Source organism: Lissotriton helveticus, chromosome 9 (assembly GCF_964261635.1).
Source record: "Lissotriton helveticus chromosome 9, aLisHel1.1, whole genome shotgun sequence".
Classification (NCBI taxonomy): domain Eukaryota; kingdom Metazoa; phylum Chordata; class Amphibia; order Caudata; family Salamandridae; genus Lissotriton; species Lissotriton helveticus.
In genome coordinates this window covers 28,446,422-28,460,586 of record NC_136070.1, presented here as the reverse complement: position 1 = coordinate 28,460,586, position 14,165 = coordinate 28,446,422, and the positions used below count along the sequence as shown (strand labels likewise).

At 52.9% G+C, this 14,165-nt stretch overlaps 1 protein-coding gene across 9 annotated transcripts in view; it reads right to left on the bottom strand.

Annotated features, from left to right (window-relative positions):
• The window catches only part of HECTD1 (HECT domain E3 ubiquitin protein ligase 1), a 424,699-nt gene that overhangs the window by 211,229 nt on the left and 199,305 nt on the right, over nucleotides 1–14,165 (bottom strand). For all 9 annotated transcript variants that reach the window (XM_078659397.1, XM_078659396.1, XM_078659400.1 and 6 more), the window contains exons 16-17: nucleotides 3,825–3,959; nucleotides 2,983–3,129 (exon numbers count right to left, since the gene is read on the bottom strand). In XM_078659397.1, the coding sequence (XP_078515523.1) occupies nucleotides 2,983–3,129; nucleotides 3,825–3,959 (282 nt within the window). The remainder of the gene's footprint in view (nucleotides 1–2,982; nucleotides 3,130–3,824; nucleotides 3,960–14,165) is intronic.

The window sequence follows — 14,165 nt, the reverse complement described above, 5'->3', positions numbered from 1 at the left end:
TCATGCATTCTCCCAACTACCTCATATTCCGTTGTTGTCATGTATCAGGCATTCGCTTGATGAAAGGATGAGCTGTGCAGGATACCCTGTCTTGTCAAGCAGAAAATTACAACCAAGAGTGCAACAAAATATGGCCTGGCACCTCTCGTACATCGAACAACCTTAGAGGGAGCGTAAAATAAACAATTCAACTTTGCAGCTCAAAGCCAGTGAAAAGTGCCTCGAGGAACTGAGCCACCTGAAGAGTTAGGTGGACTTACAGCGCAGTCTGGGGTTGAGTCCCATAGGCACCAGGTAATATCCTAGGTGAAGAAATCACCGGCCACATGTCGCTAGTTCTTGAAGTTTCATGGCCTTTTATTATGAAAACATTTCTAGGGAGGCCGATTCCAGTGGGTGAACACTCTGCCAGAAGGAGGGGTGCCCTGGGTAGACATACCTCAGCTAGCCCATCTCTAGCTTTTGGTGTTTTTTTACTAAAAAACATGGACTAAAACCATTGTGCTTTTCTCGAAAAGAATACTCACTGTGCAAAAAACGGTAGCGTATTACTCTTCACTTTTGATTTTCATTACCTCTTCCTTTTAACCTGTACTTTTAGAAGTGCCCGTCCTCTTTGCTCCCCTTTATGGGATAGGGGTGAAGGGGGTACTGTCTTCCCTTCCATTAAAAAACCCATTTCATGGTTTAGTTAATTCTTCCCTTATTTCTACCTTTGCTCTGCATTATCCTTAACCATTATTACTTGAATGCACACTTCACAAATTCGTTCATCATTGTTGGTTCCATAATTTAACAGAGAAAATGTCTCATCATTCAAATAAATACGCCACCCGTGGCCGGCACGGATCGCTTTGAAACACGTTCAGGGACTTCACGTTATAGACTACCTGGAAATCAGAAGTCTAGTTTAGTGGGGCGCTTTTAATGCACTAGACGTGTGCTTCTTTCTCATATCGCTGGTGCACATTGGAAAAAACATTCAAGTGACACTTGTAGTTTAAATGGCTCTTATGGAAGCGGGCATTTCAGCTGTGGGTTTCAACCATTTTTATGGGATCCTTTCTGCCCATTCAGCCAACATGGCAGAGCCCAAATAAGCCTCAGACCATCCAAAGAACAAACTTTTCTCTGTCTGGCGCCAAGGATGGGGCAGGTGGAAAGGAATTATAGTAAAAATGATCAGAGCAAAATACAGCCTCTAGTGAGCACGCTCTACCAGAATCCTAGGAGAGCTCTATCACAGTCACACGCCACGTAGACACTAGAGCAGTTGTAACGCCGGTCCACCAAGTGCTGGCACAAACTACTTTCAGGAGTACATTACCAGCTCAACTACTCTGTAGGTGAAAGTCTGGTTATTCTTGTAGCCCTTAATGTACATTACGTTTACTGAGCGTGATTCTATATCGGACCACTAGTTTTCGCCACCCTGAGAGAGCCAAGTGTGGAAAGAGTAACATGTCTATTCAAACTGAATCCACCAGTGGTGAACAGTACCTGCTATGGTCAGATACTGCCCAGTAGACCGAGCAATGGGAACTGAAATGCATTAGAACGCAGCCCTCCACATTCAACCTAAATCAATAAGCTGAAGAGGTGAGCGCAGACAATACTACAGAGATGACACCCGGGCATTTTGGATAAGATAGGCAGAGACCAAGAGCACATGGTCCCTGCTGTGCATTAGTGTATACTAGATGGGAGCAGATTTGGGTGTGCGTCTCACACACACACACACACATATATAGGTCAGGCTCTGGTAATGAGGTGCAGAAGAGACATTTTGGTATCGGTTGAACCTCATAGTTCAGATATTACCTGTGGTATTCGCTCTCCCATCTGTCAAGCCCAGAAGGGAGGCCCAGCATCCTGCTGCAGCTGCACTGCAGTCCTCACTATGCCCCTGCTGTGCTACAGGTTTACAATATTTAAGGCATTGAATAGCTACACTGTACTCTTCAATCTCTCTGTGAGGAGACTGCACTAGTTTGGCGCTGCACCATGGTAAACCGCAGCCTCTCAGTCATGCTGTCCGGTTATATTTTTCAAGGCAGTGTGGGGGGGGACTACCCTAACATGCTGAAGCATCATGGTGTTCACCCGCCCATCCAAAATATGCTGCAATTTATGTTATACAAAGGATGGTGTTCAAGAGAAACAAGGGTCACCCTACTCACAAGGAACCAGGGTATATATTATATATCAAAAACACAATGTGAATAATTAATGTATACTGACAAGAAGGTCGTTTTTGTTTTGAAACCTTAATGTATGTCACAACTTGTCACTTGTATATATAGGTTCTAATTTCACTTGGGACACCTTACACCTCCTTTCTATTTTTACTTCAATTTTCTATAGAAAGAATATTGCATTTCATTCATTGGGTTGTTTGAATTCTCTTTTCTCTTTTTTGTTTGTGCATCTCCTCCCATACCTATTGCCATTGTGCATAACAATTACCATGATCAGAAATACCATTGTTACTGCTTCATCTTTTTCCGCAGGTACCATTATATATATATATATATATATATATATATATATATATATATATACACATACATACATACACATACAGGATGATGGCACCAGCAAGCTGCTTGGATGTTGAACTGAGTGAGCCACGGTGTAGTCAAGTTGTTTAAAATCGTGGGTGCGGCCTACGCCAGCCTTCTGTTGCACCAGGTTATGCTCTACGCCATTCTTGCCATGATGTACACCTTCATGGTTTAAAACCGTTCATATGAGGTGCCCTTCTATGCTGCTGCACCACAGCACTCTCCGTTCCACCCCAAGCAATGCTGAAGACTGATGCTATTTACAGTAGCGTGGAGGGCTACAATGCTGAAGTGCCATGGAGCTCCCTATGAAACACCTGCCAGACTAACACACACATGTTATGCTGTGAAGAGGGCCTACACCACCCTACTTCTGCACTACAGTGCTCCTTCTGCACCAGCTACACTGAACACTTACGTTATTTAAAGCAGTGAGGAGGGCCTGCACCAGCCCGCTGCTGCACATTTCATAGGGGGAAATCGTATTTTCATCCTTCAACAACACAATCAGATTCTCCAAAGCCGTCTTCATCAGGTCCCTCCAGGTGTTTTCTCCTTCGATGATCTGTAAAATGAGAAGTTTTAAAACTAGATGCAGGAGAGGAACGAACACGAAAGCTAAATGTAGACAATGGTCCCAATATTGCCCAAATTACAGAAAATGTAGGGTTACCGGAGCAAGAAGTGGACAAAGCAGGCATTCCTGACTGCCATCCAAATAAGAATTTAAAGGGAGATACAGGAAAGGACTAAGTAGCTCTACCTGACCAACCAGTGGGCTTCAATCACAAGAGATAAGGGAAAAAACAAACTGGTGACAACACTTGCGCTTACGGCCTAAATACAAAGTGATGGCGGCCCATTTAGACCCACTGAACTCTGGGTTCTTCAAGGAGGCAAAACTCACAGGATCTAAAAGCGTCGTTGTAAAGGAGTTCACAGCAAGTCATGTTTGGGGCAGGAGATGGGAAAATGCCCAGAACATGTTGTGAAATGGTCAATGATGCAGCAGGTGATAAAGGAAGCAGCACACTTCTGGAAGGGCCACATGCAATGCAGCTCCCCTTGGAACACGGCGTTCCAACTATGGTAGAAGTGTTAGAGTAGAGCACCCGGAGTGGCACAGAGGCTAAAATGAAAACATCTCTGGGAGTTTGTCAGCAGGAGTGGCCTACATATCATCTAATACCTCCCCAATCTGCAGGACAGCAGTGGTTTGGAGATCCATGCTCTAACACTTCCAGTCCCCAGAATACTCACCTGCCGGTTGGTGTGCAGTTCCCAAGCTGATTCCAGCTGAGTCGCAATATTCCTTAACGTCACCACCACGCCCCGAGGCATGCTCTCGACTGCCTTAAAGTGATCATCGTATAAGTCTCTCGCTGTGGCGCGAACCTAAGTGTAAGAAAAAGATATTAACAAGTCAGGATACAGCATGCAGGGAGGTCTTTTAAGGCACACTAGGCTGATGAGCCCTACAATCTTGGCAAAACATACCATTCACCTGAACACAAGACACTTCCTATTGAATTCCTCACCTGCACCCTTCATGGGGACTGAAATCATTGACTCTCGGGAGTTCAAAACATCAAAATCAAGGCAGAATTTGTTTTGCTTTTGGCTGGTAAAAACCAAATCCCTACTCCAGTTATAACTTTCCTCCTTTGGCTTGCTCTTCGATTTGGGATCTATTTATGTGAGCTTACTCGGCCTGCTCAGCTCCAGGTGACCCTTCTTCATGCACCTGTGTTCAGGTGGTACATCTGTCGGACTATCCTTTACTGAAGGGAGCTCTGGACAAGGTCTAATGGAAGCTGGTTCTTATGTTCTTTGGTTCTGGAGTAAAACAATCCAACCATTAATTGCTCTGTGAATATTGTTGTCACGTTAGCAATGATAACTCTGCTGGACTTTTAATCATGTTGCCCATGTTTTTCACCACGCTTATTTGATATTATAGAACACTGCATGGTGTCTAGCTTTGGTTTCATACTTTTTGGAGAAAGATTCAAAAATATTTATTGAAAAAATGAAGCAAGATGATTGTTATCTTCTCTTTGAGGCTGGTATTGCAGCATTATTTACAATCTGTCTGGATGCACTGAGCTCACGATACACTATTTACAGAGTGTGTTTTGTGTATGCGGTGAGCACATGATACCAATTTTGCAGGATTAGGCCACGCCACTTTCCGCAGACTTACAGTCTGCTAAATCTGATTGTAGCAGCAATATGACGGCTCATCTACGATACCAACACTCCTACTGGAAACACACGTCACACAGACCACAACATGAAGATGGCAAAACTGAAGAGTCTGTTATGCCAAGTCACACTATGACCATCCCCCTTAATGGAAGTGCATACATTGCCTTTCACTGGGGAAACCTTTACCTAGATAAACAAAGAAACACAATAAGACTCAGAAAAAAATCAGTCCATGGTGACATCAGCACCAACTAATTGGCAACAATTTTTTTTTTAAAAGAGAAGAAAATCTTAATTACTGAAGGCCTCTAAAGGACGCATCTGTTGCACAACCCATGAGGCTGTAAATTAAAATGAATGCCCTAGGGGCTCGTGCAGAAAGGGGGCGTCATATTTCAAGGTTTCTTAAAAGACTGATGCTTTTACTGTTAATGGTTTTCACAGCCATAATGGTCTTTCCAGAGTCTTGACAGATGTTAGTGGTCCTTAACGCTTTAAAACATTTATTGTTCTAATATCTCTGAGAACAGGTTCCAGATACTAAGCAAATGTTTCACGATCCATAAATGTGGAACACTTTTTTGAGGTGCTAGTGCCCGTTTCCTGTTCAATCTGGTCACTGCAAGATGATGCAGCGCATTGTGCAAACTCCCTTGCATGCAAAAATATATACTGATTTTGTGCTCAAACAGCAGACATCAAAATGTGCTTAATTTATAGAAAGTCCAAAATAAGCAACAATTCTAGTTTTGTAGCACAGTTGCCCCAGAAAGTTGGCACCTTAGTCAGCACTCACTCCATGAACCGTAAAATATAATAAACCAAACCTGCAGTAACTATGTTGTTGTTTACGTTTCACTCTCCACTCTCCCTCTAAAACACTGACCTGGAAGTCTTATTTCAATTTAAATTCTATGTCAGGACCGGAGGCGAGGATTATGCTCTACTGTCTTTATTTTCCTGTCTGGCAGTATTCAACTATTACATCAAAAAACTATCTTTCCCATGATGGAAAGGGTTAACGGGATCTGGACAGCAGGATACATTTTACTGTGGATATTAGGGGGTTCAATGCAGGGTTTACACTTCTGACACTGGAATGAGCCACTCAGCAAATGCAGAAAGGGAACAGAATTAAGGGAAGAGCTATGTAAACGCGACAGATGATCAGCAGATGAAAAGAGATTTGACAATTCATTAGGTGAAGTGGAGGACCCAAAAAAATGTTCACATGGTGGGAGGAAAGGACGTGGAGCACTAACCCCGAGGCCTAGCATAAGTAGACATTGACGCCCTAATGTACACCTTTTACACCAGAGGTAGCAACCTAAAAGCGGTCTCTAGCCGACAGGCCTTGCGTCACCCTCCTCATATGCTAGCCCATACAGTGCGACCTTCATTCCACAAGTAAATCAATCAGTCACAAGCTCCAAAAGCGGAGTGCTCACTCAACATCCTTTTCCCTTCTATGTGGCCGGTGATTTTGCACGGTAGAAGTTTGTCACTCCAGCATGCCACAACAAGGCGGCTGTTAGAAAGGCGAACCCGGGGGAGGCAGAAGGTGTCTGACTGACCACCCCTAGGTCTACCCCTCCTTCAGAGAAGGGACCGAGCGATGTCGAGGGGCCTCCGACGTGAGGGCCCTCTCCTAGAATCGTACAGCAGAGTAACCACACCACTACAAATGTACACCACACGTAGATAGAGTTTTCAATCTTTATCTGGCAATAAGTATCGTTTCAATATATACAGCAGATCCCGAGATCTGGGAAGTCTCGTGACAAGGGGCAAGGTAGCGGGACAGTTCTTATAGATGGTCGGTTGCAAGGAGACCCTACGCACAGCTCTCAATCCTCGAGCTGGGGGGTTCCGGAAGGTTGGGCCGCGGCAGCACCAGCAGGCTCCAAGATGGTTCAGCGAGCGTGGACCGCGGCAGCGCCAGCAGGTTCCAAGATGGTTCAGCGAGTGTGGACCGCGGCAGCGCCAGCGGCTCCAAGATGGTTCAGCAAATGTGGACCGCGGCAGCGCCAGCAGGTTCCAAGATGGTTCAGCGAGTGTGGACCGCGGCAGCGCCAGCAGGTTCCAAGATGGTTCAGCGAGTGTGGACCGCGGCAGCGCCAGCAGGCTCCCAGATGGTTCAGCGAGTGTGGACCGCGGCAGCGCCAGCAGGTTCCAAGATGGTTCAGCGAGTGTGGACCGCGGCAGCGCCAGCCGGTTCCAAGATGGTTCAGAGAGTGTGGACCGCGGCAGCGCCAGCCGGTTCCAAGATGGTTCAGCGAGTGTGGACCGCGGCAGCGCCAGCAGGCTCCAAGATAGTTACAGCGAAGATGGACCGCGGCAGCGCCAGCAGGCTCCAAGGTGGTTACAGCGAAGAGGGACCGCGGCAGCGCCAGCAGGCTCCAAAGATGGTTCAGCGAGTGTGGACCGCGGCAGCGCCAGCAGGTTCCAAGATGGTTCAGCGAGTGTGGACCGCGGCAGCGCCAGCAGGTTCCAGGATGGTTCAGCGAGTGTGGACCGCGGCAGCGCCAGCAGGTTCCAAGATGGTTCAGCGAGTGTGGACCGCGACAGCAGGTTCCAAGATGGTTCAGCGAGTGTGGACCGCGGCAGCGCCAGCAGGCTCCAAGATGGTTCAGCGAGTGTGGACCGCGGCAGCGCCAGCAGGTTCCAAGATGGTTCAGCGAGTTTGGACCGCGGCAGCGCCAGCAGGCTCCAAGATAGTTACAGCAAAGATGGACCGCGGCAGCGCCAGCAGGCTCCAAGGTGGTTACAGCGAAGAGGGACCGCGGCAGCGCCAGCAGGTTCCAGGTAGAACAGCAAGGTGAGTCAGCAGGGCTTCTCGACTCCGGGATACAACTGCCGTCCTACTCCGGGGCTGGCCCAGATATAGGTCTGGAGTCCTTTGATGTCCGGACCCTCTCACCCGGGGGTGGATGATGGTTTCCAGACACCCAGCAGGGGGTGGAGCCAGCGCTCAGGGAGGCCGGAGGCCGATCGAAACCAGGCATCCGGGGACGGTTGGAGAGCCATCGAAACTCCCCTCTCCTTGTCTCTGGTTGAGTGGCCACTCTACCACCCGGAGGCTCTTGGTGCCTCGATGGCGGGCTCGCTGGGGCCGTGGCCGCGGCTGGGCTGGGACCACGTGTCTGTGACGTGATGGGCCCAAGATGGCGTCGGGCCTGGAATGAGGGTCCGGGGTGGGCACCGGACCGGTACTGCTGGGGCGGCCCGAGTGTGCCGTGTCAGTGGTTGTGGGCCGCCGGGTGGCGGATCTGGTGGTTTGTAGGTCGTGCAGAGGTGTGCCCGAGGCCGACCCGGGCTGGATGGAGGGCCGATGTCGTCCGGGGCCCGCCATGCGGGAGGGGTAGGACCACGCCACGAGGCCGGGTCCAACAGCGGCCGTGACACTGCAGGAGAAATGCACATAGACAGAAAGAAAGATGGCCTCAATTAAGGTAGGTAATTAAAGAGGCAATCTTAGAATGGTGCCGCCCTGTACAATCGACAGACAGACGTCAGCGCAATAATTAACATTTGGGCCAATGTGTGTTTAACCCCTTCCATGCTCATGTCGAGCTGAGCTTGTCATGAGTTGCGCCGCTCGCATGCTCATGACGAGCTCAGCTCGTCATGTAACGCGGAAAAACGAAAAAAGCCGCACAGCGCGAAAATGACCGCAGCACGCATGCGGTTAACAGCTGAAAAGATTTGATCAGTCTCATTATTTATTCTTTAGGCTCTTTTTTGTTTGGTCACGAATGTAAATATATTTTAAAAGAATAGAACTTTTACGAACGAACAAGTTACTTACCTTCGGTAACGATATATCTGTAAGAAACAGTAGTTAGTATTAGATTCCTTACCTTAGAATATCCCCAGGCGTCAGTCTGGATCCGGAAACTTTTGCGTAGCAGTACCCCTGCGCGTCGGTAGGCGTCGTCTGCAGGCGTCCCCTGCGGCTCCGCGTCGTCGGCGTCGTGCGCCGTGATGACGTCGCTGGAGTATATAGACGCCGCCTCCGCGCGCTGACGTCAGTTCTTTGCACACAGCTTTTCCGCGCCAGAACACGCAGAGCCATGTGAGAACCAACACTGGTGCCATTTGAAAACTAGGGCCCTGAAAGGGATGTCCTTAACCCTAGGTATCAGTTCGCAGAACGGGGAGGATGGGAGGGGCGGTAAGGAATCTAATACTAACTACTGTTTCTTACAGATATATCGTTACCGAAGGTAAGTAACTTGTTCATCTGAAAGAAACAGGTTAGTATTAGATTCCTTACCTTAGAATAGATACCCCAGCAATACCAACCCCGGTGGTGGGTCTGCGAACCAATACAACCTACACCAGAAAGTCCTGGAGGACCGAACGGCCAAAGAAGCCATCCCTCCGGACTTGACTGTCCAGGCAGTAGTGCCTCGCAAAGGTGTGCAGCGAGGCCCACGTGGCCGCCTGGCAAATGTCCTGCAAGGGGACTCCCCGGCCCAGGGCAGTAGTAGCCGCCGTGGCCCGAGTGGAATGGGCCCTCAGCCCAACAGGAGGCTCCTTCCGAGCCAAAGAGTAGCATGCTTTGATGCACAGGACGACCCACCGAGAGATGGTCCGTTTCTGTACCGCCCTTCCCTTCTTCTCACCCACGTAGCCAACAAACAGTTGGTCATCCACCCGGAACTGGCATGTGCGATCCATATAGAATGAAAGCGCACGTTTTGGGTCCAGACGATGGAGCCGCTCTTCATCCTTTGAAGGATGCGGAGGCGGGAAGAAGGAGGGCAAGGTGATGGACTGCCCAATGTGAAAAGCAGAGACTACCTTGGGCAGGAAAGAAGGTCTAGTCCGAAGAACCACCTTATCAGGATGAACAGACAAGAAAGGAGGTTGAATAGAAAGAGCCTGGAGCTCACTCACTCTCCTGGCAGAGGTGATGGCTACCAGGAAGGCCGTCTTTAAGGTGAGAAGACGGAGAGGACAGGAATGAAGGGGCTCAAAGGGAGCGCACATCAGGAAAGTCAAAACCAAGTTCAAGTCCCACTGAGGCATCACGAACGGAGTTGGAGGATACATGTGCGTGATGCCCTTCAAGAATCTTAACACAATAGGGGACTTGAACAAAGATGGCTGATCAGGTAGCCTCAAGAAGGCGGAAAGGGCAGAAAGATAGCCCTTGATAGTGCCCAGAGCAGAGCCCTGCTGGGCAAGGGAAAGGAGGAAGAGGAGAACCTCAGACAGAGGGGCAGAAAGGGGATCCACAGCCTTTGCTGTGCACCATGCCACAAATCTGTTCCACCGGCAGGCGTATACCGACTTTGTGGAGGGACGCCTGGCTGCCAGAATAACATCACAGACTTCAGGAGGCAAGTCAAATGGCCTCAACTGTCGCCGCTCAATCTCCACGCATGGAGGTGGAGACTGGACAGGTTCGGGTGGAGGACCGTCCCCTGCTGCTGCGACAGAAGGTCCTCCTGAAGGGGCAGGCGGATCGAGGGACCGACTGTCATGCTGAGTAGCTCGGGATACCAGTACCTTCGAGCCCAGTCCGGAGCCACAAGGATAACTTGGGCCCGGTCGCGCCTGATCTTCTTCAGCACTCTGGGCAGAAGTGGTATAGGCGGAAAGGCGTACAACAGACCGCAACTCCACTCGCGCCGAAAGGCGTCGCCGAGCGAGTGCCGTCTTGGAAACTCCAACGCGCAGAACTGATGACATTGCGCGTTCTCTTCTGTGGCGAATAGATCTAACCAAGGCTCTCCCCATTGCTGAAAGAGGCCTCTCGCCACATCCGAGTTCAGACGCCATTCGTGATCCACCGAGCACCGACGGCTGAGTTCGTCCGCCCTGGCGTTCAGAGAACCTGCCAGGTGTTGAACCGCCAGAGTCACGCCCTGACGTTCCAGCCATTGCCAGAGGCGCAGAGCCTCCTGGCAAAGGGTCCACGACCCCACACCGCCCTGTTTGTTGCAGTACCACATGGCGGTGGTGTTGTCCGTGAACACCTGCACCACACTCCCGTTGACAAAGGGGAGGAATGCCTTCAGTGCTAGGCGAATCGCCCGCAGCTCCAACATGTTGATATGGAGCCGGGATTCCGCCGGAGACCAGAGGCCTCTGATCTCCGCCTCTCCCAAGTGGCCACCCCAGCCTTGGAGGGACGCGTCCGTCACAACCACGTGCTCCGGTTGGGGAAGGGAGAGGGATCTGCCCCTGACCCAATCGCGGTCCGTAAGCCACCACTGCAACTGTCTCGCAGTGCCCTCCGAGATCAGGACATGGTCGGATAGGTTGCCCTGATGCTGGGCCCACTGAAACTTCAGGTCCCACTGCAGAGCCCGCATCCGCCACCTGGCGTGACGCACCAGAAGGATGCAGGAGGCCATCAGCCCCAGAAGCCGCAGCGTCAACCTGACCGAAACCCGGGATAACGGCTGAAAGATGGGAATCAGAGCCTGAATATCCCGGACCCGCCGTTCCGGAGGATAAACCCGAAACTGCGCCGAGTCGAGAACTGCTCCGATGAAAAGGAGCTTTTGAGAGGGACACAGGTGTGATTTCGGCACATTGATGGAAAACCCCAGCTCGTGCAGGAGGTCTGCCGTCATCTGAAGGTGGTGGACGACTGTCTGGGGCGAGCCCGCCTTCAACAGCCAGTCGTCGAGGTAGGGGAAGACTGAAACCCCTAACCGGCGCAGATGAGCTGCGACCACCGCCATCACTTTCGTGAACACCCGTGGGGCGCTGGTAAGGCCGAATGGGAGCACGATAAACTGAAAGTGCTCGTGGCCTACCGTGAACCGCAGGTAACGCTGGTGGGCCGGCAGGACGGGGATGTGAAAATACGCATCCTGCAAGTCCAACGCTACCATCCAGTCTTGTGGGTCTAGAGCAGCCAAGACCTGAGCCAAAGTCAGCATCTTGAACTTCTCCTTCCGGAGGAAGCCGTTGACGTTCCGTAGATCCAAGATAGGACGCAGGCCTCCCTTGTCCTTCTTGGGTACCAGAAAGTAGTGGGAGTAGCAACCACACCCTACTTCTGGCCCAGGAACGCGCTCGATGGCCCCCTTGGCCAAGAGGGCCGTAACTTCCTCCTGCAGAAGTGTCAAGTGGTCCCCCGACACACGGCGGTTCTGCGGTGGCATGGCTGGAGGAGTGGACTCGAAGGGGAGGGCATAGCCCCTTCGGACAAGCTGCAGCACCCACCTGTCCGACGTTATCGCGCGCCAGCGGGAGTGGTGATGGCGAACCCTGCCACCCACTGGCGTCACGTGAGCCCGAAAGCTCGGACTAGGAAGGCTTGGATGCAGCAGCGGAGGGGGGCGTGGACTGACCACGACGCTGGCCTCTACCGCCACCACGGCGGAAACCACGGGCGCCACCGCGCTGGGGAGCGCTCTGCGTCGCGTGGCTGGCAGCACGTGTGGGACCTCCCCTCCCTTGGCCACGAAAGGGCCGAAACGAACCCGTCTGCTGGCGCTGGGTCGAGAGACCCAAGGACTTGGCCGTGACCCTAGAGTCCTTGAAGCGCTCCAGCGCGTGGTCCGCTTTGTCACCAAACAGGCGACTGCCATCAAATGGCATGTCCATGAGCGTATTTTGGACGTCTGGCGAGAAGTTGGCAGATCTCAGCCAGGCATGGCGACGAATCGCCACCGTAGTGGACATGGCCCGTCCCAGTGAGTCTGTTGTGTCCAGACCACAACGGATCGAGTACCGCGCCGCATCCCGGCCTTCAACCAAGGCCCGGGTGAGCTTGTCCCGCACTTCCTGGGGGCATTGCGGCAAACACTCTTCGACCGTATCCCACAGGGAGTGGGTGTAGCGACCCAAGAGGCACGCGGTGTTACAAGACCGCAGCCCAGCGCTCAAAGAGGAAAACACTTTTTTACCAAATTGGTCGTACCTCTTTGATTCCCGATCGGGCGGAGCCGACGGGAATGCGGACTGTGAAGTGGAGGCCTGGATCACCAGACTCTCCGGGGAGGGATGGGTGGATAGGAAGGCAGGGTCGTCCGAGCATGGACGGTGGCGCCTGGCAACGTTCCGGTCAACCGGCGCACCAGAAGCGGGCCTGGACCAGGTGCCCAGAAGGACATCCGTCAGGGCCTCATTAAACGGCAGCAGAGGCTCCTGGGGGCATGACTGCGGTTTAAACACTTCCGTCAGAATATTCGGCTTGACCTTCGCGACGGGGAGCTCAAGGTGTAAGGCCTTGGCAGCCCTCATCAGGACCACCGAATAGGCAGCACCTGCCTCAGACGCCACAGGGGACGGAGAGACAAACCCAGGGTTGGGCGACTCGTCCAGGCCACTGGCATCACCCAGATCACCTACCCAGTCCACATCGTACTGGCAGGCACGGGATAGAGGGTCCTCAGACCCCTCCCAACCCTCTCCATACTCCTCCTCGTCATACCCATATTCTGGGTCGACGATATAGACATCGGGGTCAACGGGCCCCATCGGCGTCGGATCCGGCGCCGATCGACGCCGGTCCGGCTCCGCGTCCGGAGTCGGGGAGGAAAGGGGGGTGGCGCCGCGCGGCGTCGGCGCAGGTTACCCGACGCCGGCCGGAGCCGACGGCGGAGTCGCTGCACCACGCGGGGGCGGTACCACGGGCTGTCCCACAGGAACCGACGCCGGAGAGGCCGGGAGACCAGCCGGCGACGAACCAGAGGGAACCAGCGGCGCCGGGGCCGGAGCCACCGGCGGCGCCGGGGCAGGAGCACCCGAACCGCTCGGGCCCCCAGACGGGACCGACGGGCCCGCAGGCGCCGAAGGCCCCGCCGGAGAAGACCTCGCCCTCATAGCAATGAGGAAGGCCTCGATCTCCTCACGCGACGCGCCTTCCCCAGGGACCGACAGGTGTGGGGCAGACGGCGTCGGCGACCCATGCGGGACCGCGGGGGTGGGGTCACCCGAGCCCCCGGCCGCAGCACGCGGGCGTCGGGGGGAGTCGGGGGTGCGATGGCGACGCCCCGACTTCTTGTGCTTACCTGACGAGCCGGAGGAATGGTGGCGACTCCCGGAGCGCCCATGGCGGCTCCGCGATCGTTCCCTCGACCGCTCCCTCGACCTCCGACCGGACCGGGACCGCTCTCGACGCGGGGCCGACACCCGGAGCTCGAGAAGCTTGCGGGACCGCTCCCGCCTAGCTTTTCCAGTCAAGGCCCGACAGTCGACGCAGGACTCCACGTCGTGGTCCGTGCCCAGACACCGGAGGCAGAGTCGATGGTGGTCGGTGACCGACATCATGCGGTCGCACTCGTCGCAGCTCTTAAACCCAGGCATCCTACCGGCACCGTAGAAGATTAAGTTTTATAAACACTTGGTCAAAAGACCGGAGTACTGCTCTTCGGATCTGCGCTAACTGGCGCGGAAAAAAGAAGAACTGACGTCAGCGCGCGG